Consider the following 20,873-nt stretch of genomic DNA (forward strand, 5'->3'; position numbering starts at 1 on the left):
GGGGCTCTGGGGCCGGACCACCATGGTGGGCTCCGCGGTGGCTGCAGACCCCACAGGAAGATATGGCTGTAACCCGGTGTGCCAGGCTGGGAGGCTGAGCCCTGGGAGGGAAGGTGACTGCAGTCCAGGGGGCCGGGTTGGCGCCTCTGAAGGCGCAGGTCTGGGCCACGAGGAAGCTCTGCTCCCTAAGGGCTTACCCGCACGACCACAGCCCCCTCACCCAGTGTTGGGCAGGGCAACCGGCTCCCTTGCTGGATACCAGGAACGCGGTTCACAGGGGCCCAGTCAACCTCCATCTCAAAGGTCAAAGTCACAGATCTAGACAGGGATCCCCAAGAAGGGGGTGGGGGCCAGCCCCCAGTGTGGTTTGTAGAGACCCTGCCCTACCCTGGCTCCTGGGAGGCTCACGTCTAGTCTGTCCACGCAGCCAGACCAGGAAGCAGCCAGCAGCCCCACCCCAGAGGGCCCAGGCCGGGTCCAGAGAGGCAGCGAGTGCCTGAAGCCAGAGGCCCGTCCACGCGGCGGCAGAGGTGGACAGTGGCTGAGACCTCCAGGCTGCCAGGAGCTCGGGGCCTGACAGAACACACAGCCCAGGCCTCGTGTCAGTTTCTTTATTGAGGCGCCCCGGACCCCTTAGAGAGGGCAGCGTGGGTCCCACCCTGCCTGCAGGCGAGGGTTCTACAGCGCCGCCAGGCAGCTACTCGGGGGTCCTGCTCCGGCTCTTGGGGGACCAGATGCTGGACAAGCGGAACCTGGGCTTCTTCCTCTGCTCCTCGCCGCTCCTCTGCAGGTCTGAGGGCGGACACGGGGCCTTGTTCACCCACCTGGAAGCTGACTCCCCACCCGCGGGGCTTCCCGGGGCCCCAGGAGAGCCCACCCACCGCCCTCCCCAGGGGGACGCGCAGAGCGCCTGCCCCCAAAGCACCCGCCTGGCTGGGCGCATCTGGGGAACGAGGCTTCCCCTCGCCCCAACCACGGAGCCCCTCAAGCCCGGGGGACTCAGGGTGAGCCTTCCTGACCCCGCCGCTGAAGCCCCACAGGCCGGCCCGCCCCCGCCCACGGGCCCCGCCCCCAGGCCCCGCCCATGGACCCCGGACCCCCGCCCACGGGTGCCGCCCCGCCCACAAGCCCCCCCCGCCCCCGGCCCCGCCCCCACGGGTCCCACCCCGCCCACAAGCCCAGGCCCCGCCCACGGGTCCCGCCCCGCCCAGAGTCCCCGCCCCGTCAAGGCCCCGCCCCCACGGGTCCCGCTCCGCCCACAAGCCCCCGCCCCGCCCCCACGGCCCCGCCCCCAGTCACCCAGCTTCTGGATCATGCTCTGCAGCACCTCGTCCTCCTCCTGCTCCCTGAAATGGAGCGGCCGTGAGGGCTGCGGGTGCGAGCGGCCGTGAGGGCTGCGGGTGCGGGCGCCCTCACCGCCCGACCTCACCAGCCCTCTCACCACCTGCCCGCGGGCCACACCACGGAACCACCCTCTCCCGCCTCGTGCAGGTCCCCGCCTCTCGGCCAGGCAGGACCTGGGACAGCGACCCGGGGCCTCACTGGGGGAGACCCTGCGAGCTGGGCTGCCTGGCAGGGCCCACCCTCAGCCTCGGGCCCCACCTGCAAAATGCACAGGGTGGGTCTCCTCCGGCTGATCGGGAGGGCAGGTCCTGGGCCCCCTCACCCGGACCCCCCGGATCCCCCTCACCGGGAACCCCCAGACTCCCCTCACTCGGACTCCCGGACCCCTCACCTGAGCCGGTCCTCATCCAGGAAGTCAATGATGTCGCTGCGGTTGTTGACCGTGTCCACGTACTGGTCCAGCAAATCCTGCTCCCGCTGCCGGTCCTGGGGGGACTTCAAACCCTCTGCGGGGACAGCTGGCGTCAACGGAGCCCTGTGGTCCCCACCCTCCTCAGGGACACGGTGACCCCACTCCCCAAGGGTCAGGCGCCTCCCCCAGCGGAGAAGGGGGGTCGCCGGGCCGCGAGGGGCAGCGCTGGCTGAGGGAGCGAACGAAGAGCGCCTGAACGGGAGGCGGGCGCTGCAGGCCCCTCGCGGCTGTCAAGGCCACGCACACGATCCGGCGGGCTCGGGGCACCACGCAGGGGGCCTGCCAGGACCCGAGCCCCCGCCCAGCACTGAGCCGCGGAGACCACGACGCCGACAGACTCGTCAGCTGCTCCCGGCACGCCCCGGACAACCCTCACCACCGCCGAAGGACGGCTGCTAGAATCGCCCCCACTTTCCAGGAATGAAGCCCAGGCAGAGGCTGAGGGGCTCACCCTGGCAGCCAGCCCGAGGGCCGGGGGAAGCCCGCCCCCGAGCCCCGCAGCCCCGCCCCGCGCCGCCGGGTGGACGCACCCGGCTTGGCCATCAGCCGGCGCAGCTCCCCCTCCAGGTCCAGCTGCCGCTCCTCCAGACGCTGGTCCCTGGCCCTGCCGGGGGAGCGAGGCTGTGAGCCCAGCTGCCGCGGGCCGCACAGCCGCCCGTGAGCACGCCCACAAGCACCCCGTAAGCGAACCCGTGAGCATGCCCACGAGCACGCATGTGTGGACGCTGGTAAGCACGCCCATGTGTGCTCCCGTGCACGTTCACGGAGAGGGCCCCTCCCGGGGGCCACGGCCACACACTCACTTGTACATCAGCTCCGACTCCAGCCTCAACAGCAGCTGCTTCTCGTGGACGAGCCGGAACCAGTCCACCATGAGGGCGTCTTCTGAGTCATCTACAGAGAGGCAGGGTCACGGTGCTGGGCGGGGAGGGGGAGGGGGCCCGACGGGGAGGGGGAGGGGCCTGACGGGGGAGGGGGAGGGGCCCTGACGGGGGAGGGGCCCGACGGGGGAGGGGGAGGGGCCTGACGGGGGGAGGGGGAGGGGGCCCGACGGGGAGGGGGAGGGGGCCCGACGGGGAGGGGGAGGGGGAAGGGCCTGATGGGGGGAGGGGGAGGGGGCCTGACGGGGGAGGGGGAGGGGAGGGGGCCTGACGGGGGAGGGGGCCTGACGGGGGAGGGGGAGGGGGCCTGACGGGGGAGGGGGAGGGGGCCTGACGGGGGAGGGGGAGGGGGCCCGACCCGGGGGGTGGGGGTGCTCACCCCCCTCGGCGGCTCGCAGGCGCTTCTCCAGCTCCACACCCCGGAGCTCCAGGGCATCCAGCTGCCTCTCGATGTCCTGCACCTGCTGCTGGATCTCGGGCGGCACGTAGTCAGGGTGCAGCTGGAGATGAGGGGTGGTGAGAGCTGGGGGGCGGCCGTGGGCCCCGGGGCTGAGCTCCTCACCCACCCGCACCCCAGCCCACTCACCCTGACTGGGGAGGTTGCTGACTTGGCAGGTGGAGCGGCTATGCCGGCTGGGCCTGGGGGCCTCCCTGGGAAGGGGCAAGATGAGCCTCTTCAGGCACCAGGCCCAGCATGACCCAGACATGGTCTGCAGTGGGACCCACCCAGTCCTGCCCCCCACGACGCCCTGGCATCCTGGTATGCCTGCCATGCCCAGCAGCCCCTGATGGTGCCCAAAGAGTGCGACCTGGCAGACACATCCCAGGAGACCCTGTGCCCACCCGGGCCCTGCCCTCCTCCAGGTCTGCAGCACGGACACCCTGCCAGCACCCCAGCCACCCTTCCCACAAGATGCCAGGAGCAAACGCCCCATTGCTGCCAGGGTGACTCATGCTCTAGGAGGTAGGCAGGGCCTCAATCCCATCCTGCTATCCCTTCACGTGGGAAGGCCTGGCGCCCAGCCTAGACCCTCCAGACCTCCAGCCCCACCTCAGATACACAGAGCCCGGGCACCTCCAGGTGTGCTCACCTCTGCTGGCACTGGAGGCTTGTCTTCCTCCATTCTAGGCTTCAAGAGCTCCTACGCATCCTCCAAAGCCCCACAGGGCATGTCCTCCAAAGGAGCCCCCTCCAGCTGCACCCCAAGCAGGAACACGGTGTGCCCTGGACTCACCTGGTTTGCCGTGGGGAGGACCTTTCTTCTCCTTCTGGCTCTGGGCAGAGCCTTCCTTCCTCGACGGTTCAAGCTGCAGCCAGTCGCCAGAAACATCCAGGCTGGCTGGGACGGCCAGCTTCCTGCCAGGGGATGCAGACGCAGACGCGGCTGCCCACGGTGGGGAAGAGCCACATGTCAGGCCGGTAGGCCCAGGCCCTCCCCCTCCTGCCTTCCTGAGCTGGGCCCCTTTGGTGGGGCGCCCACACGGGTGTCAGGCCACGATCCATGTCTGCCCAGCTGGCCATGTCCAAGCGAGGGGAAAGAGACAGAAGGCTGGCCCTTGAGAGCACAGGGGACCTGCTCGGGGAGGCAGAGCATGGCTGGGAGCAGACACACACAGTCACGCCTCACACACGCCCGCCCACCTGCCAGGACCATCAGCTGCTCTGCCCGAGGAAAGGGCCCGCTAGACTGGGGCTGCCTGTGGAGGAGGGTTGGGGGCCTCTGGCCGGCAGTACCTGGGAGGCTGGCCCCAGGGCCGGCTGCACCTGGCGTCCTGTCCACCCGCACAGAGGTCAGCGTGATGCGGATGCCCCCCTTGGAGCTGCCGGACGCCTTCCCGGCTACGTCACCTGCCCTGGGCTCTCCCAGGACCTGAGGTTCCTTCAGCTCCAGGGCCCTGGGCAGAGGCAGGAGGTCAGTGGAGGGAGACAGGCCTCCCTGCACCCGTGCAAGCAAGCCTGGGCACGCGTGCAGGCTCTTGGCCCTGATGGGCTCATCTCCTGGAGCACAGGTGTGAGTGTGTGCTCAGGTGCACACAGCTGACACACACATGGGCCCCCCCGCCCGGAGCGTGGATGAGGACGGGTCCCCGCGGCTCACACAGGGAGGCCGCCCCACACCGCGGGCCTGCAGCGGCCCCCTCTCCCTCCCCGCCCCTCTCTGCCAAGCCTGCAGTGAGTGCGGGTCCTTGGTTAGCCCTGGGGCAACGCACCTCGGGTACTCTCATTCCCCAGGGCCTCCAGGCTGGCTCAGTGAGGATCCGAGGGTCCTGGTGGACCCTTCCTGGAGCTGCCTGACCCCCTGAGTCCAGCGGCCCGAGGGCACGTAGCCTGCCCACTCAGGCTTCTGCTTCCACAGCTGACCCGCATGGGCCAATGACACACAGCCCTGCCATGGGTGCCAAATGGCCGCCATGTGGCTGGCCTGTGAGAAGCACCTGCTGTATGCCGCCTGGTGCCCGCCCTGGCTGCAGCGCGGGGGAGGCTCGGCGCCCCAGGGGGGCCTGCCGCACACACCTGTCAGCGGGGCTCTTCTCCACGGGCTTCAGGCGGGCCCTCCACCCCGCCGGCTGTTCCTCCGGCCTGTCCTGGGGGCTGGTGCCCAGGCCTGGGTGGGAGAAAGCGGTCTGCTGGGAAAGGCTGCCCCTCCCGCTCCTCCCACTGCCCCACCTTCGGGTGCCCCCGCGGCCAGCCTGGCTCCTGGGAAGGGGCGCTCCCTGTGAGAACTGCTGGGAAGGACTCCCCCGTGTGCTGTGTGCCCTGCCCGCTTCTCCTGCTGCCAAACAGGGCGCGTGAGCCCCAGGGACTCTGCGGGTGTGGGGTGACCGTCTGCAGGCCTCCTCAGCTCCGGGCAGAGTGGCCTTCGGGCCAGGGGCTCAGCCACAACAGAGTGGGAAGAATATTTTGGATCCTGCATTTTCTGAGCCGCCCTGTGACCCCACTGGTACCCTCAGGGGCAGAGCCCCAGAGCCCAGAAAAAGCCAAGTCCACGGTCCTGCAGCAAAGTGCCTGCAACGCTGGCCCTGGAGCACGAGGCCAGGGCAGTCCGGGGGCATCACGGCCTTTGGAGAACAGGGCCCCGTGGCCTGTTCTGGGCAGTGATGAGGGACACATGGACCGTGGGTGCACCCCCCACAGGAGGGGGACCCTGCCATCACCACAGAGCAGCAGGGCTGCAGGCTGGGACAGCGGGTGGTCGCCCCCCAGACGGGCCCCCAGGAGCTGGGCTGTGAAACAGGACCGCAGGTCAGGAAAAGAGCAGCCACAACATGGCGGCAGGCTGGGCACGGGGACCCCGCCACCCCCACAGCCCGGCCCTCACCCACCCTCATTGGAGGGTTCTTACCCTTGGCCAGCGGGGCCTCTGGCTTCAGCCTGGGGCCAGCACTGGCCCCAATGCCCACTGAGGAGGCAGCCGGACCCTTCCTGGCCTCCTGGAACGGCCGTGTGGCACTGCCCACACCCGGGGCGGCGGGCGGCCCCGTACTCGCAGGGGGGCTGAGGTTCTGCGGGGACGCAGGCTGTGATGCCCTGGCTGGCAGACTGGCTCCGGGCCCCTCGGATCTGGGATGGGAGCTGGGAGCGGAGGCGGCGGTGGTGGGAGGCCTGTGGTGGGGGGCATGGGTATCAGCAGGGGTGGCAGCCCCCGTGACCCCCAGGAAGTAAGCAGCCCCTCGTCTCCCTGAGACGCTTCCCAAGGCCCACCCTCCTGAGGGGCGCCCTCCTGAGGCCCACCCTCCTGAGGGCCGCTGCAGGTGTGGGTGTCGCATCTGGCCCTGGTGCGCATCACCCTCCTGTGAGCTCTGGGGTCAACTGGCACTGAACACCGAGGTACCATGCGCAGGGCGTGGGAGCGGGCGCAGCCCCCAGACCTCCCTCCCTGACCCCCCGGCCTCCCAGAGCAGCCGGCTGCACGGCGGAGCCTGCGCTCCAGCCTGAGCGACACGCACGAGGCCTGCCCAGGGCCACCGTGTCCCCAGGGGCGCACGCATGCAAGAAGTGGGACCCCAGGCCCCTTGGGCAAGCCCGTTCTCTCCCCTGGTCCCCCCAGACTGGGCTTCCCGCAGGGAGCATCCCAGGGGTGCTCACACAGCCTCAGCCCCCGAGAGCTCTGGACACCCCTCAGTGCTGCGGCGGCAGGGGGTCTGCCTGCCCGTGCCCACCCTGGGAGGCCCTTGCACCCGCCGGCATCAGCAGTTCTGAGCCAGGAGCGCCCCCAATGGGAGGGGCAGCTCTGGAGTGGTTGCAGCCTTGTCGCCAGCTTGGCGTGGACCCTCCAGCGTGTACTGGGCACCATGGTATCCCCCATTTTCCCATCCCCCCAGGGGCTCAGGGCGTGACCTTATTTGGAAACAGGCTCTTTGCAGGTGAGATCAAGCTAGGACTCGCTCATCCTGGATGGGGGGGCCCTGACACCAAAGACAAGAGGGAAAAGGAGAGAAGGAGAGCACAGATGGACAGACAGCAGCCCGTGAAGACAGCAGGGACGAGCCAGGGGCCGCGGGCGCCCCCAAGCCAGACGGGGCGAGGGAGCCCCTGCGAGCCTGTGTTGGGGCACGGCCCTGCCCACCACCTCTGGAGCTTGGGCCCAGGGTCTCCAGCTCTGTGAAGGAACAACGCCTGCAGTTGCAGCCACCCGGGCCCCGCTTGTCCAGCAGCCCCGGGACGTGAGTGCGGAGACCCGCCTCTGCCCACCAGCCCCTGCCCTGGGTCCCCTCGCGCCAACAGCGGGGGCCGTGCTCAGTCCCCGAGGCTCAGACCACCTGGGGCCCTGGCCCATCGACCATGCAGTGTCCTCTGAGCGTGGGCAGGCCCCCCGCAAGCGCGCAGCCAGCTCTGCAGGGCCAGCCGCGGCCCCTGCCTGCGGCCACCAGGCCCTCCGCAGCCGGTTCAGTACCCACACCCCCCAGTCAGGAAACAGGCTGGGGACAGGCAGCCCCAGCGCCACACGCCAGGCAGGGCCGGAGCCCCAAGCACCTCCCCAGCTGCCCCGACCCTGCCAGGCCCCAGGCCCCTCCTGCACCCACCTGCCAGGCGCCCCGAGCTCCGGGAGGGCCTTGCGGAGGAAGCTCAGTGCCTGCTCCCTGCGACCATCCCTGGAAGGCGCATCTAGGGCAGCCAGGCCAGGGTCGGGGGTGGCTCCGGGGGTCTGGAAGAACCGCTCCCGGGCCTGTTGGGTCTTAGAGGATGACGGGGTCCAGGCCGGAGTGCTTGCTGGCACTGGAGACGCCGGCCTAGAACTGAGCTTGGTCTGGGGGGCTGCGACTCGGGGCGTGGCCCAGCCTTGCGCTGTGGCCGGGTGGGGCTCTGGGGCACACGGGGTCCCGATGGGCCGGGGGCTGCCTGCTGGTGACGGCCATACCACCAGGGAGCTGCTGGTCACGCGAGTTCTGGCTTCACCCCCTGCAGGGCCTGCCACAAGCCTAGGCGCAGCTGGGCTCCCCGCGGGGACTCGGGATGAGGCAGGGGCTGGCGGGTCCACTGCAGCTGGAGCAGAACCTCTGGCAGACACGCTGCTCGCTGCGGGGTCCCAGCCAGGCAGCCTGGCCTTTGGCCCAGCGTCTCTCTGTCCATTGGCCTCCCGCGTCTTCCTCAGGCCTCCAGGGGTCTCCGAGTCCGTGGACAAGGCTCCAGGCCGCCTGGAGGCCAGGCTGGGCAGCGTGGGGCTGGCAGAGGCGGTTTCGGGGTGGTGGCTGGAGCAGACGAAGACGCCGGGCTCTCCTGTGGCCCTGTAGGCCCCCGAGTGCAGCGTGCTGGAGCACTGCTTACACCTGGGTGGGGGAGACCGGGGGAGACTCCAACCACACGTGTGCTCATCCCTTCCTCCCCAGAGCACACCCATGTGCATCCCGTGTCCCCTCGTGTGGCCGGCGAGTCACTCAACAAACACCCATCCCCTAAGCATTGTGAGGCAGTCTCCCCCAAGGCCCTCGTTAGGGCTGCGGACACCCTGGGAAGTGCCTGTACCCATCAGCAAGCACACGGATGCACGGATGCACACAGGCGCACATACGTGCACACGGGCATGCACACGCACGCACACACGTGCACACAGGCACTCACACGCATGCGCACATGCGAGCACACGGGCACACACGCATGCGCACACGCGAGCACACGGGCACGCACACGCATGCGCACACACGAGCACACGGGCACGCACACGCATGCGCACGCCCACCTGAAGCAGCCGCGGTGGTACAGCCTCCCGTCCGCCAGGTGGCGCTGCATGAGGTGCACGTGCTGCCCGCAGACGCCGCAGGTGCTGCTGAGGGAGCCCCCCGCGGCCTGGCCCTGGGGGTGGGTGCCACTGAGCTGCCCGCCCCACACCCCCCTCACACCCAGCCCGCCCAGCCAGTTTACAGACCGAGGCCCCGGAGGAGGCTCATGCCTGGACTCTGCTCAGGGTCTCCAGCCTGGCCCAAGGGGAGAGGGGCTGGGGGCTGATGATGATCAGGACAGGTTCCAGCACCTCCTGTTCCCACCCCAACGTGCAGAAATCCAACCCAATTCCCCGCGCCCCGGGCGGGGAAGCCTGGAGTGACCACCCTACCCCATCCCGTCTCCACCTCATCTTGCAGGGCTGGCCTGGGAGCAAAGGACACACTGTGCATCCTCCGGGCCCACCAGTCAGGGGAGGGGCTGAGGCGAAGCAGCTGCCTGCAGCCTGCTGGGCCTGTGGGGCCTCCCTGGCCTCCATTTACCCATCTGTACAGTGGGCATCACACCCCCACCATCACACAGCACTGAAGGAGCTCAGGGGGCCAGTCTGGGGGGCAGCTGGGGCCACGTCTGGGCCCCAAGGGGACCTCCCCATCCCGGGCACACTCAGGCCCCAGAGCTCTGCTGGGGGGAAGCTGACAGAGAACCCGTGAACCAGAGCGAGGGGCTGGGCGCTTACAGCCTTCCACGGGGTGCCCTCCGTGCCCGCATCCTTCCGCTGGATGGTGCGGTTGGTGCTGACCGGAGACAGCGGCTGTCCCCGGGCCGGGCCAGGCGCGGACTGGGCAGGCTGGGACGGGGCCTTCTTTCCGTACGGTTCCTCACTGGTGTCGGACGGCGGCCTTTTGACACCGGCCGTGCGCTCAGCTGGCATGAGACACGGGGTCAGGGCCCAGGCCCCGCACGCTGGCTCTGAGAGTCCAGCCTCCCCCCGCCCCAGTGTGGTTCCCTGGAGGTGCCAGTGCCAGCTTGGGAGCTGGGGTGGGGGGCATGGGCGGGGGCCGGGGTGGGGGCGGCCCCGACCGCTTCCACTCGCAGCAGGGTCTGGCCTCCCCCCTTCCCCTGCCTCCCCCCTCCCCTCCCCGAGAGCCCTGCTCTGCGGTCAGCGAAAAGGGACTTTCTGGTTCCCCACTGAGTGGGGCTCTAGGGCAGGCTGGCCCTGAGCCCAGAGCGATCCGGGGATTTCTGAGCCTGGGTGAGGCGAGGCGTGGTGGGAGGTGGGGGGACTGCTGCACAAAGTGGCTGGAGTAACATCCCCCCGGCCACCCCCTCCCCTGTCCAGCCTGCTCGCAGCCGCACCCTGCCAGGGCCAGCAGACCGTCAGCACCAAACAGGGGGTTTCTGCGTCAGGCCTGAGAGCCTACGTGGGGCTGGCCACGCCGCCAAGGCGAGAACTGTGGGAGCAGACCCCAGGGGTGCAGACAGGCAGATCCAGGCCCGGAGGGGAACGGGGGAGCTGGGTGTGTCTGCCCGCAGACAGGGAGGGGCATGGCTGAGCCTGTGTCCGTGGGGCTGCGGGAGGCCTGGGCGGGGCGGGGCGGGCACTCACCGGGGGCACCCCTCTGAAAGTAGTTGTAATACTGTGACACGTAGGTCAGGATGCTCAGCCGGTCGGGCACCTTCAGGGCCACCATGTCCTCGGCGTCCAGCAGGGCTGGGATGCCCAGCTGCTCCTCCGCCACGCGGAAGGCCTGAGGGAGGGTGGTGGTCAGTGGGGGACCGGGAGACCCCACCCTTCCTCAGTCAGGCCACCAACTCCCCCCGAAGGAGGTAGAGGGGCCCGAGACAGCAGAAATGCCTGGAGCCCAGAAAGGTCTGGTTCCAGTTCGCAGTCTGCTCTGCCTGCATGGGCTCCTTGGCCTCGGTTTACCCGTCTGTACAATGGGGATCACACCCCAACGACAGGCTTGAAGGAGGCAGGGGCCGGTCCGGGCCCTGGTCCTCAGGGACTCCAGCCCGTCACCGTGGAGACCCCTCAATGGTCCCCCACCCCCGAATCTGTGCGCCTTGGCTGACACGGGCCTTACAGGTCAGGGGGCAGCTTTCTCCATGGGAGAAGCACTCCCCAGGCCAACGGGGACCCGTGTCCTAGGAGTCAAAGCCGGGGGGGGCGGGAGGGGCACTGGCGGCAGGGGCTCCCCACTGGCCGCAGCGTCTGCGTCTCCCCGCCCCGCCCGGGGCTGCCTCCCCTGCCCGGCTCTGTGCCGTGGGGGCTCTTGCTGCCTCCCCGCTCCTGCCCGCCCAGCGGGCTCCAGCCTTTCCACTCCATTGCTCCCCTAAACTACCACGACTCCCTCAGTCTCTGTACATCCAAGAGGCTCCTGGGCCCGCAGACCTGCAGCCCCCCAGCAGTGACGGCCCCTCCACGCCGGATACAGAGGCCTCCCATCGCCTCTAACTCCTTCAAAACACAGGCGGGATCTGGCTCCTCCAGCTGCCCCTTGCCCTGCATAGACCCTGTGGCACCAGGGGCAGCTCCCAGCACAACAGCCTTCAGAGAAGAAGCCAAGTTCTATCCACACCCCAGGCTGCCCGCCGCTCCGGCTCCTCTGTCTGTTCCAGTCCCCCCTTTCTTTTCCGGCCTCCCCTCCAGGTCTGTTCCAGCCTCCTCCTCCCTCGGTCCCTGCCGTGACCCGCCTGCTGTTTCCAAGCAGGGCGCCCTCCAGCCCCAGAGCCTCACCTCCACAGCCCCCTCCCGGCCTCACCCAGCGAGGCGCCCCCGTCCCCTCACCACGCCGCGCACCCCTGCACACGCTCCCCGTGGTCAGGCAGTCTAACCACCCTGCCACAGTGGGCGTATCCCATTCCAAGCCATCCACGCGTGGCTGGTGAAGGTCTGAAATGTGGTCAGTGCTGCTGAGGAACTGAAAATGCCGTTTCATTTCATCTTGATTAAGTTACGTTTAAATTCCCATCACCTGCGCCGAGTGGCGGCTGCATCTGGGCCGGGCCCGCAGGGGAGTGCGGTGAGCACGGGCCGGCACCCTGGGCATCAGCAGGCAGTCAGAAGCTCGCTGAGCAGCAGAGATGCTGAGGCTGGCTGGGAGGGGTCCACAGTGGGAGGGCCAGGAAGCAGTTGAGGCCATTAGCCTGAGAGCAGGCCCGTCCCAGAACCCCTGGAGCCCCGTCCCGCCTGCTCGCCCTCCTCTGCCGCGGTGGGAAGAGGGTCCAGGAGGAGGGACCAAGAGGGCCTGGCTGCAAGATCAGGGGCTGCTCTGGGAGCGGGCTCGCCCCTTCCCTGACCGCCTGCGGGCAGCAGCGACTCTGAAGCGGCCCCTGGGGACGTTGCCCGTGAGGGTCGCTGGGACACGGGCCGGGGAGGCATGAGCGGGCACTCACCAGCTTGTTATTCTCATAAACGTTCTCCTTCCTGAGAGCATCGAAGTTTCTGGAAAATAAGAACACTGGTGTTCAAAGCAGCTCAGGGTCCAAGAACGGAGGGGCCAGCAGGGCCTGGGGGAAGGGGGAACCGAGGCCGGGGTGGGCAGGGAAGGAACCAGGCTGCACGGTGACCACTAGGAGGGCAGGGCTGGGTGGCAGGCTGCAGGCTCCAGCCCCGCTCTGGCCCAGGAGGCCGTCCAGCACCTCTGCCGACCCGGCCCCTGCAGCCCACACAGGCCCCCAGCTGCAACTGTCACCTCTCACCCTGCAGAGGCCGCACCCGATCACCGCGCCACCCATAGGTGTGGCTGGAAGCAGGCCTGGGGCGGCAGAGCGGTCAGCCTGGCCAGGACCCCGCTCAGGGAGGGCGGTCAGCCCCCGGCAGGGAGCTGGGGGTCCCAAGAGGCCAGCATCCTGGAGCGAGTGGCTCCATGGACAGAGGTGCACACAGCCCAGTGGTCAGGGCAGGCCGGGCCCCGGGCCAGTTCTGGGCTCCTCTCCCTCCCTGTACGAACCCGGCGCCACCTGTGAGCGCTGCTGTCCTTGGTTCCGTACAGACACTCCCCCGCATCTGCACACGCCATCAACGCCCCCTCACAGACAGGGACGCGGCACACAGAGGCTCCCCAAGGGCCACAGAGCAGGACGACAGGACCAGAGGAAGGTTGAGGCCCCAGAGTCCTGGCGTTTGAGGTTCACACGTGCCTGCCAGGTGCCCAGCCGTCCTCCTAAGGGGGCAGACCCTCCAGGCTGAGCATGTCGGAGCCCCCACACCCACCCTGCACTTTGCTGCGAGTGTGCAGGGGACCCAGGCCCGACCTGGAGAGGCCGAGGCACAGAGGTCGCTCTGGAAGGGGAGAAGCCTGGTGCCAGCTCCAGGCCGGGCCTGGGACTCTACGCAGCACCGCACGGCACCCCTGGGAGGTCGGTCCGAGCAGAAGACACAGTCGGGCCCCGGCAGGCAGCCGGCCAGGGCCTGACGCTCATCTGGGCAGCCCGATGCCTCCAGGAGGCCTGGTCACATATGGGTCCGTCTGTCTGTCCACATGCTGGGCGGCAGCCTCGCCACTTTGGGGTGCACTGCTCTGGAAGCCTCGACCTCAATTCGGCCTGACCTGGTCAGGTCCCTATTCTCTTGGGGCTGAGGGCAACCACAGCTGCTCACGGCTACAGCGCTGGCTCAAAGCTGGGAAGGTCACCAGCTTCGGAGAGGAGACCCTGCAGCCACCTGGCCCGGGAGGCCCTGGCTCCCAGCCCTGACCGTGCACTGACCCCCTGACCCCTGACATCCTGGGGAGGCCTAGAACATAGATGAGGAAACTGAGGCCGGCCCTGGGCCACATGTGGGGGGAGCCCACGGGCTTCCAGCTGCTGTTCATTGCCCTGCCTGGCTCCTCAGGACCCTCCCGGTCTCCGCCTGGACCCCCACTTCCCAGGTAACGTGTCCCAGATGTGAGACCACCCAGGAGAACAGAGATGCTTTGTGCCTGGGACAGGGAGGCTGGCAGGAAGGTGGGCGTGGTGGCCCAGCCTCCCCGCCCCCGCAGTCCATGGCCAGAGGACTGGCTGGGCTCCGTCCATCGCCCAGGGCCTCCCAGCCAGGCTGGCCCTTATGACCTCAGCGTCTGGGGGCTCGGGACCGCCCCGCCCGCCGCCCCCAACCATCCCTTTGAAAGCCCAATCTCTTCTCCAGACCTGCCCTGGGTCACTGACCAAAATAGCCATGTCCTCAGCAAGATGCTCAGTGCTGCAGGGCAGGATAACAAGGTCTGTTTTGTCTCCAAACAAGCAGGAGAAGGAAGCCCTCTGCCCCCTGAGTTGGCCTCAGTCCACCTGGGGGGCTGCAGCGGCTCTGTCCTGCGGGGAACCCGTAGGACCCTGCCCGCCTGCAGACCCAGAACCCAGGGCAGGTCGGGGCACCCATGACTCGGGGCCAGCCCCCGCTGAGCAGGCTCAAGGTGAGCCAACCAGAGGGTGCAGAACCACCCATCCACTCAAGTTCCAGGCCACCACCCTCAGCACCAAAGCCAACCTGCATCCCAGGCTCCTTGGCTGGGCTGGACCACTCTGGCCAGTCCCACAGCGACCATGACCCGTGCAGACCCGGCTCTCTCCAAACTCCCTGTCTCTTGCCTCTGGGCCTTGGCTCACGCTGTTCCCTGCATCCAGAGCGCCCCTTCTCCCGGAGCCTGAGCTCACGGCCCCCTCAGCAGGGGGTTTGGCCGGCATTGCCCTGGTCCAGCGGGGTGGCGGAAATGGCCAGAGTCAGAGAGGCCTCACAAACCCTTTCAGAGAACACCAAGGAGCGCCTGCCCCAGGCCGCCAGTCTTCTCCTAGCAGGCGAATCCCCGGTGGGGCGGGCTGAATTATGGTCCCCAAGGGGCGCTTTGGAGCCCTAACCCCCACGACCTCAGGATGCAACCCTGCTGGGAAGCAGGGACTTCACAGAGAAAATCAAGGTAAGTCAGCGGGGGCCCTATCCCCAAACGCCTGGCCTGGCATCCTTCTAAACGGGAAATGTGGACGAAGAGAGGCCCAGAGTGGAGGCTCGCCGAGCAGACCGCATCCGCGTGTCCAGGGCGGAGGCCCAGAGGGAATCAGCGCCGCGGACACCCGCCCGGGGCTCCTGGATGGGCCGGTGGGACGGCTTCCTTCTGTACCTCAGCCGCCCGTTTGCAGGACCTTGCCCAACAGGCCCTGCGGGCTGATCCCTTGGTCTGACTCAGGCAGGCCTGTCACCAGCTTGTGTTTCAGTTTAAGGCCTGGAGTGGTCAGAACCTGCACACCTGTGGGCGGGGACCCGGAGCACCCCCGCCCCCAGAAAAATCAGACGTGTTCCTGGACTTTCCCATCAGCGCACTGGTTAGAACTCTGTGCTTCCCCTCTGGTGGGGAGGGGCACGGGTTTGATCCTTGGTTGGGGAAATAAGATACCACAAGCCACTTGGCCAAAAATAAAAATAACCATAGTAACGATAAAATCATGGATGTTCTGTTATGACTCCAAGGCACCTGCCTGGGGCCAGGTACACAGCTGGTGCTCCATAAACGCTGCTGATGAGCTCCTCTGTCCAGGGCTCGTTGAGCGAGGGGCCCCCTGCAGCATCTGTTCACTGTTGCAACACTGGCCGAATGAATGAACTCACTGCGTCTGTGTGCTCTGCCCTGGCCGGCGCCCAGCCTGGACGAGCGCCTGGGCACACACAGCCCCTGCCCCCCGCGGCCACAGCTGAGCAGGGCTGCTGACCTCCAGCGCCCTGGGGGCTCTTGGGAGTGTGTACCCCCTTCCAAATTCCTGGAGGGCTGACCTCACGCTGGAACTAAAAGCAGCTGCGTGGGGGTGGGCTCTGGGGCTGGGGTGGGGAATGCCAGAAGCAGAGCCTTTTTTCCAGGTGCCTCCAGCACATCTGGGGTTAACCCCACGGGGAAGGGGGTCAGGGAGCAGAAGGGGACAGAGGGACAGACAGGCCGAGACATAGACGGAGGGACGCGTGGGCACCAAAGCACCCAGGGAGGAGACAGGAGAGGCCCCGGGGCAGAAGAGAGTGTTGGGGGGGAGCTGGTTTGGGGCCAGAGACACCAAGGCAGATGCCCCGGAGAAGGCCAGGGGAGGGCGGACAGAGCTGGGGGGCTGGGGCGAGGAGGTGGGCAGGGCGAGGCAGGGAGGGGTCCCCACATGCAGGGCTGGCCCCAGGATGCCCCCCTGCTTGCCGTCTGGCTGCAGGCCTCCCCCAGGGCTGCAGGCCTCCCCCAGGCCGGAGCAGACCGACCCCCACCTGAGCAGGCCCAGCCAAGAGGGGTCAGCCTGGGGCTCCTGCAGCGGCCGACAGGGAAGTCGGGCGTTCGAACCCGAGCCTCTTCTCACAGGCATTCTGAAGAGCAGGCCGGAAGGCGACAACAGGGCCGGGCTGCAGCCCTCAGGCCAGAGCCAGGGCCTGGTCCCCAGGTGGCTTCCTTCTGACCACAAAGCCAGCGCTGGGGGTGGGGGAGGGGGGAGGCCATCCCATGCCCGGGGCCTGGCCCCTCCACCCTGGCCCAGGAATTAGCTCTTGGTGGGGGCCTCTGGGACTGGGCCTCCCAGACCCCCCCATGACTGGTGAGTCTCCTACAGCGGTCAGGGAGCGCCCCCTCACCGCCTCTGCTTCTGGCCCAACCTGATACGAGCTTCAGGGAAAGGTCGGGTCACCCCCCACAGGACTGTGGGGTGCGGGGGGGCACCCCGCGAGTTTGCACAGAGCCTAACTCCCTGACTCCTGACCCCTCCAGGGCCCCCACAAGGGGGTGGGCTCCAGGGGCCCGCCTGCCCGAAAGGCCCTGGAGAAGGAAGCCCTGCCTCTGGGAAGGGCTCCCACTCTGGCTCTGTGCCCGCCCGCCTGCCTGCCTTCCTCCCGGCCTCCTGGAGCCTTGGTCCCTCCAGGTCCAGCCCTAGCCCCACAAGTTTACTGCCCAGAGGCGGAATGGGAGTGTTTACTTTGAGCTGTTCCTGAGCTCACCTGGCTGCTGGGCAGGTGTGGCGTCACTGGGGAAACAGACCCTGCAGGCAGGCACTTCCAGGCCCATCTGTGAAACCTACAGCTCCAGGGTCGGCTCGGGAGGTGGGCTGGGGGGCAGGGACAGACCACTGGGTGAGCCTGTCTCCCCACCCACAGCAGACACCACACATCTGCCAGGGTGCCTGCAGGCGACCAGCGCAGGGCACACGGGAGCCCCAGGTCCCGCTGGGCAGAGCCACCGTGAGGACCCAGCAGCAGGCAGCCAGAGCCCCCCACTGGTGGGCTCAGCGCCCACTCCTCCAGAGCTATGCTCCTCCGCAGGGTGCCAGGAGGAGACAGGCAGCAGGAAGGCCAGAGAGGAGATAAAGGGAAGGCCTTCCTGATGGCAAAGCTAGGAGACGCGGAGACAGGATGTCCACTTTCCTGCTGCCGAGGGGTCTTCACTGGATGGGGAGGGAGGGGGTGAGTCTCGCCCAGGTCTGACCAGGGAGGACAGCCACCCTGCCAAGTTCCCAGGTGCTTCCTCCCCGTCCTGCACCACTGGGGGATGGTGGGGTGGCTCAGAGCTTCTTGGAGAGGCCACCCCCTCGCCCAGAGGCACGGCTGGAACCAGAAGTGGTAGAGGGGTGTTTAGGGCACAGACAGAGGCCCATGACGCATGTGGGCCCACGCTCACGGGATCCCCCCAGTTAGTATCCCTTCCAGGCCCCACCACGGACAGGAGCCTGACGCGTCGCCCACGGCTGCTGTGACAAACATCCGAAAACGGGTGGCTCAGAGTAACAGATGTTTACTCCCTTCCCAGCTGGAGACCGGAAGTCCAACATCAAGGTGTCGTCAGGGCTCAGCTCCCTGCGGAAGCTCCGTGTCCCTCTAGCCTCCGGTGGCCTCCCCCGGCTGCAGCCACATGCCTCCATCCCTGCCTCTGTGGTCACAGGCTGCCTCTGCCCTTGTCTGCTGCTCCCAGGCGCCTGCAGAGCCCTCACTTGGCAATGACAGCCATACCTGCTGGGCCCCAAGCACCAGCCACATCTGTCAACCTCCAGCTGAGTGCTGTTAGCCACTGAGCACCTGGCACATGCCAGATACGGTTCCAGGCACTGGCGCAAAGCAGACATCCCCACCCCCTGGAGCTGAGAGTCCAGTGGGGGCAGGTGACCAACACCAGACCAGCAGGAAGGGGTTACGCCATCCCGCACGCAGAGCGAGGCCTCCTCCTCCCCGCAGCGGCCCCTGCCCCACCCTCACCACCCCCGGAGCTGCCTGGAGCCTCTGTCCCTGTGTCTGCGGGCCGTCTCGACATCACTCCCTGCCTGAGGCAGGGGCCAAGGCCACCTTGCACAGTATGCAGTGCTGAGCACACAGCAGGCGCTCAATAACGGGTGTCGGAACTGCTGTATGATACCAGCTTGTGCCAGGACGCAGACACGCCCACATGCGCACACCCGTGCTCACCTGTGGGCAGTGCATGCTGGGATAGGCTTGCACGCGAGCGCGCACGCACACACACACACACGAAGGCCTCCAACCCCAGCTCAGCTGAGAACAGACGGGTGCTCCTGGGGTTTGGAAAGGCCTCAGATTTCCAGTTACACCCGTGTGGAGTCCTGAGGCTGTGGGGCTGGCAGAGGGCCGCACCCGCTGCCTTTTCCCGCCAATAGCAGACTGCTCCCGCTGACCGCGTCTGAGTTTCCTGGGCTCAGCCAGCCAGCCTTCCCCAGGACCCTGCCTGCCCCAGCCTCCACTGCTAGTCCGTGCCCCAGTCTCCAAGACCCCAGGCCACCCCTCAAAGCCCAGCTTCAGCTTTTCATTGTGGAACACTCGCTGTATCCCTGGGCCGGGGCTGGGGACAGACAGCACGGCCCACCGGCTCCACACGTGCATTTCACAACCCCCGGCTGCAGGAAGAAATTTTTGCGGGCCTCTTTCTTAAGACCAGCTTCCTTCTAGAGGGCCTAGGGACAATCCCCGGGGGCGTACAGGGGACATCTGGGTAGCAGGGGTGGGGGCACGTGCCAGCCCTGGTTCTGCATGACGTGCTCTGTGTCCCAAGCAAGGATGCCTCCTCCCTGGGCCTCCGTCTCCTGATCTGTACAGCAGACCCCTGAGGGCAGCACTTACTGTAGGAGGTGCAGCCTCAGGCCTCTCCCACCCACGGGCTCCCTGGAAAACCCCTCCACCCACCTCTGGCTCCACCCACGACTTCTCGGGAGAACTTTGAAACGCCCTGCTTTCCCAGAAGGCGCCTTCTGAGGACACCCTTCCTGAGCCTCTGGCCGGCCCAGGCAGCTTTACTCATTGTGAATCCTCACGATGTGGGGGGCCAGGGCCTCACGGCACAGAGCTCTGTCCCAGCCAGCTGGGTCTCAGTCACTGCCAAAGAGTGTTTGCTGAGTGGGTAACAGATGGAAGGGCCCAGAACGGGGACAAGGCCTGGCAGCAGGGCAGGGTCCACCTCCCGGCCTCGGCTCCGAGACCCTCCTGAGGGGAGACGAGCTAGTCCCCAGACCTCCCCACCTCCCAACCCTCCTGTCTCTGGCCCTATCACCCTTGGTACTGAGGCCTGGCCAGTGGGGCCAGGACTGGGTGGTCTCAAGCTTTCAGCTCTGTTGGCCCCTCCCCTACAGTGACCCTGGGCTGCATTCCGAGAGGTGCCTAAACAGGCTCAGGGAGGGGCAGTCCCCCACAGTCAGTCTGATCAGCAAGGACCCCTGATCTGGTGGCTAGGTCTCAGAACAGTGAGGGGTCTCAGAGGGCCCAGAAGGGAGACCGGCCAGGAAGGCTGGCTGTGGCCAGAGCCCAGGTCGCTGGCCTGAGTCACAGACTGACTAAGCCGGCGGGGGCGGCCGGAGGGCCTGGCTCCGGCCCAGCTGCACTCGGTGGCCGGGCAAGCTGAGGCCGCGGGGGGCGGCCTGCGGAGCGTCCCGCCGGGGCCGGGGGTCCTGACCGCGGCCCGCTGCCCCGCCCCCGGCCCGGGCAGCCCGGCCTCGGCGTCGCCGGCGGCGCGCGGGCGGCGGGCGCACTCACATGAGGTCCGGCCGGTGGCGGTGCAGGATGGCGCAGAAGGCCAGGCCGTCGCGGAACGACGTGGTCATGTTGCTGATGCTCACGTCCCGGTAGCCCTCACACTGCTGCCGGCACCACTGCTGCAGCGCCTTGATGGCCGCCATGCGGGCGGCGGCGTCCGCCCGGCCGGCGCCGGAGCTCCGGCAGCGCTTCCCGGGACCCGCGGCCCGGCCCGAGCCCCCGAGCCCGAGCGCTGGGAGGACGAGGCGCCGCGGCCGAGGAGCCCCGGGCGCTCGAGGAGCCGGCTGGAGCGCGGCCGGAGTCCGCCCGCCCGGCCCTGCCCCCGGCGAAGCCCCGCCCCTAGCGCGAGGCCCCGCCCCGAGCCCCACTGCTCCAATCAGGATCCGCCCGGGGAGGCCCCGCCCCGGGCCCCGCCCACGCCCGGCGAGGCTTGGCCCGAGCGGGCCCCGCCCCCGGGCCCCACTGCTCCAATCAGGATCCGCCCGGGGAGGCCCCGCCCACCCGCCCGCCGCTCGCCCCTCCGTCCCGGGTCCCGCGCAGCAGCTTCGACGCTTTCTTTCCGACCCGCTCCCGCACCCTCCTGGGCGCGGAGACTGAGGCCCTGCCCGGGTGCCGCCAGGCGGGCCGGCCGGCCGCCCCCACGCCCTCCCGGCGCGCAGCAGGAACGGCCCTCGCATTTCTGGCCTTTGGAAGCACTTTCCGATCCGGCCTGTGGCGCCGGCGGGCCCGTGAACCTCCCGGATACAAGGGAGAGGCCGCGGAGGCCGGGGAAGGGGCGCGGAGTCGTCGGCGGCCCTGCCGGCGGGGCGACGTCCTGCAGGAGTCTCCCTGCCTGAAACCCCTGGGGGGACTCGCTGTTCTGGTCTGTGTCCCAGTTTTCCACTAGGAGCAGCTGAGCCCCAGTTATTAAGGAAAAGGCCCCCTTGGGCACCTGTTACGGGGCTGCTCCCGGCCGTCCGCGTTCTCTGGGAACGCTGTCTGTATGCAGGTCAGCCAGAAACACCGACACCAGACATGTGCGGCGGCCCCGCCCACCCGGCCGGGCCCAGGGCTTGT

The 20,873-nt window shown here is 68.3% G+C and overlaps 1 protein-coding gene across 2 annotated transcripts; it reads right to left on the reverse strand.

The window, feature by feature from the left end:
- Window positions 1-597: 597 nt before the first annotated feature.
- On the reverse strand, window positions 598-20,128 carry MICALL2 (MICAL like 2). 2 transcript variants are annotated; one of them, XM_055410453.2, is made up of 17 exons: window positions 19,818-20,128; window positions 12,257-12,305; window positions 10,467-10,608; window positions 9,597-9,784; window positions 8,877-8,989; window positions 7,723-8,466; window positions 6,042-6,301; window positions 5,213-5,303; window positions 4,433-4,593; window positions 3,933-4,082; window positions 3,284-3,348; window positions 3,077-3,197; window positions 2,620-2,710; window positions 2,347-2,420; window positions 1,736-1,850; window positions 1,300-1,369; window positions 598-792 (listed from the first exon to the last, which is right to left on the reverse strand). In XM_055410453.2, exons 1-16 carry the CDS (start codon window positions 19,958-19,960, stop codon window positions 1,312-1,314), a joined length of 2,565 nt encoding a protein of 854 aa, XP_055266428.2. In that variant the 5' UTR covers window positions 19,961-20,128; the 3' UTR covers window positions 598-792; window positions 1,300-1,311. The 2 variants fall into 2 exon arrangements, with proteins under 2 accessions (XP_055266428.2, XP_055266426.2); XM_055410451.2 differs by having other exon boundaries at window positions 1,300-1,346; window positions 19,818-20,127.
- Window positions 20,129-20,873: the final 745 nt, after the last annotated feature.

The sequence above is a fragment of the Moschus berezovskii genome, chromosome 27 (genome assembly GCF_049115385.1).
Source record: "Moschus berezovskii isolate FMDL1 chromosome 27, NW_MosBer_1.0, whole genome shotgun sequence".
In the NCBI taxonomy this organism is placed as follows: Eukaryota; Metazoa; Chordata; class Mammalia; order Artiodactyla; family Moschidae; genus Moschus; species Moschus berezovskii.

What these genes read in the sequence shown, in the direction of transcription:
- MICALL2 (XM_055410451.2), bottom strand. Translation starts at nt 19,960, where the DNA reads ATGGCGGCCATCAAGGCGCTGCAGCAGTGGTGCCGGCAGCAGTGTGAG. An exon ending in TTTATGAGAATAACAAGCTG is followed by an intron (nt 10,609 to 12,256) that starts GTGAGTGCCCGC and finishes ACCCTCCCTCAG; the next exon opens with GCCTTCCGCGTGGCGGAGGA. An exon ending in GAGTCGGAGCTGATGTACAA is followed by an intron (nt 2,421 to 2,619) that starts GTGAGTGTGTGG and finishes CTCCCCCGGCAG; the next exon opens with GGCCAGGGACCAGCGTCTGG.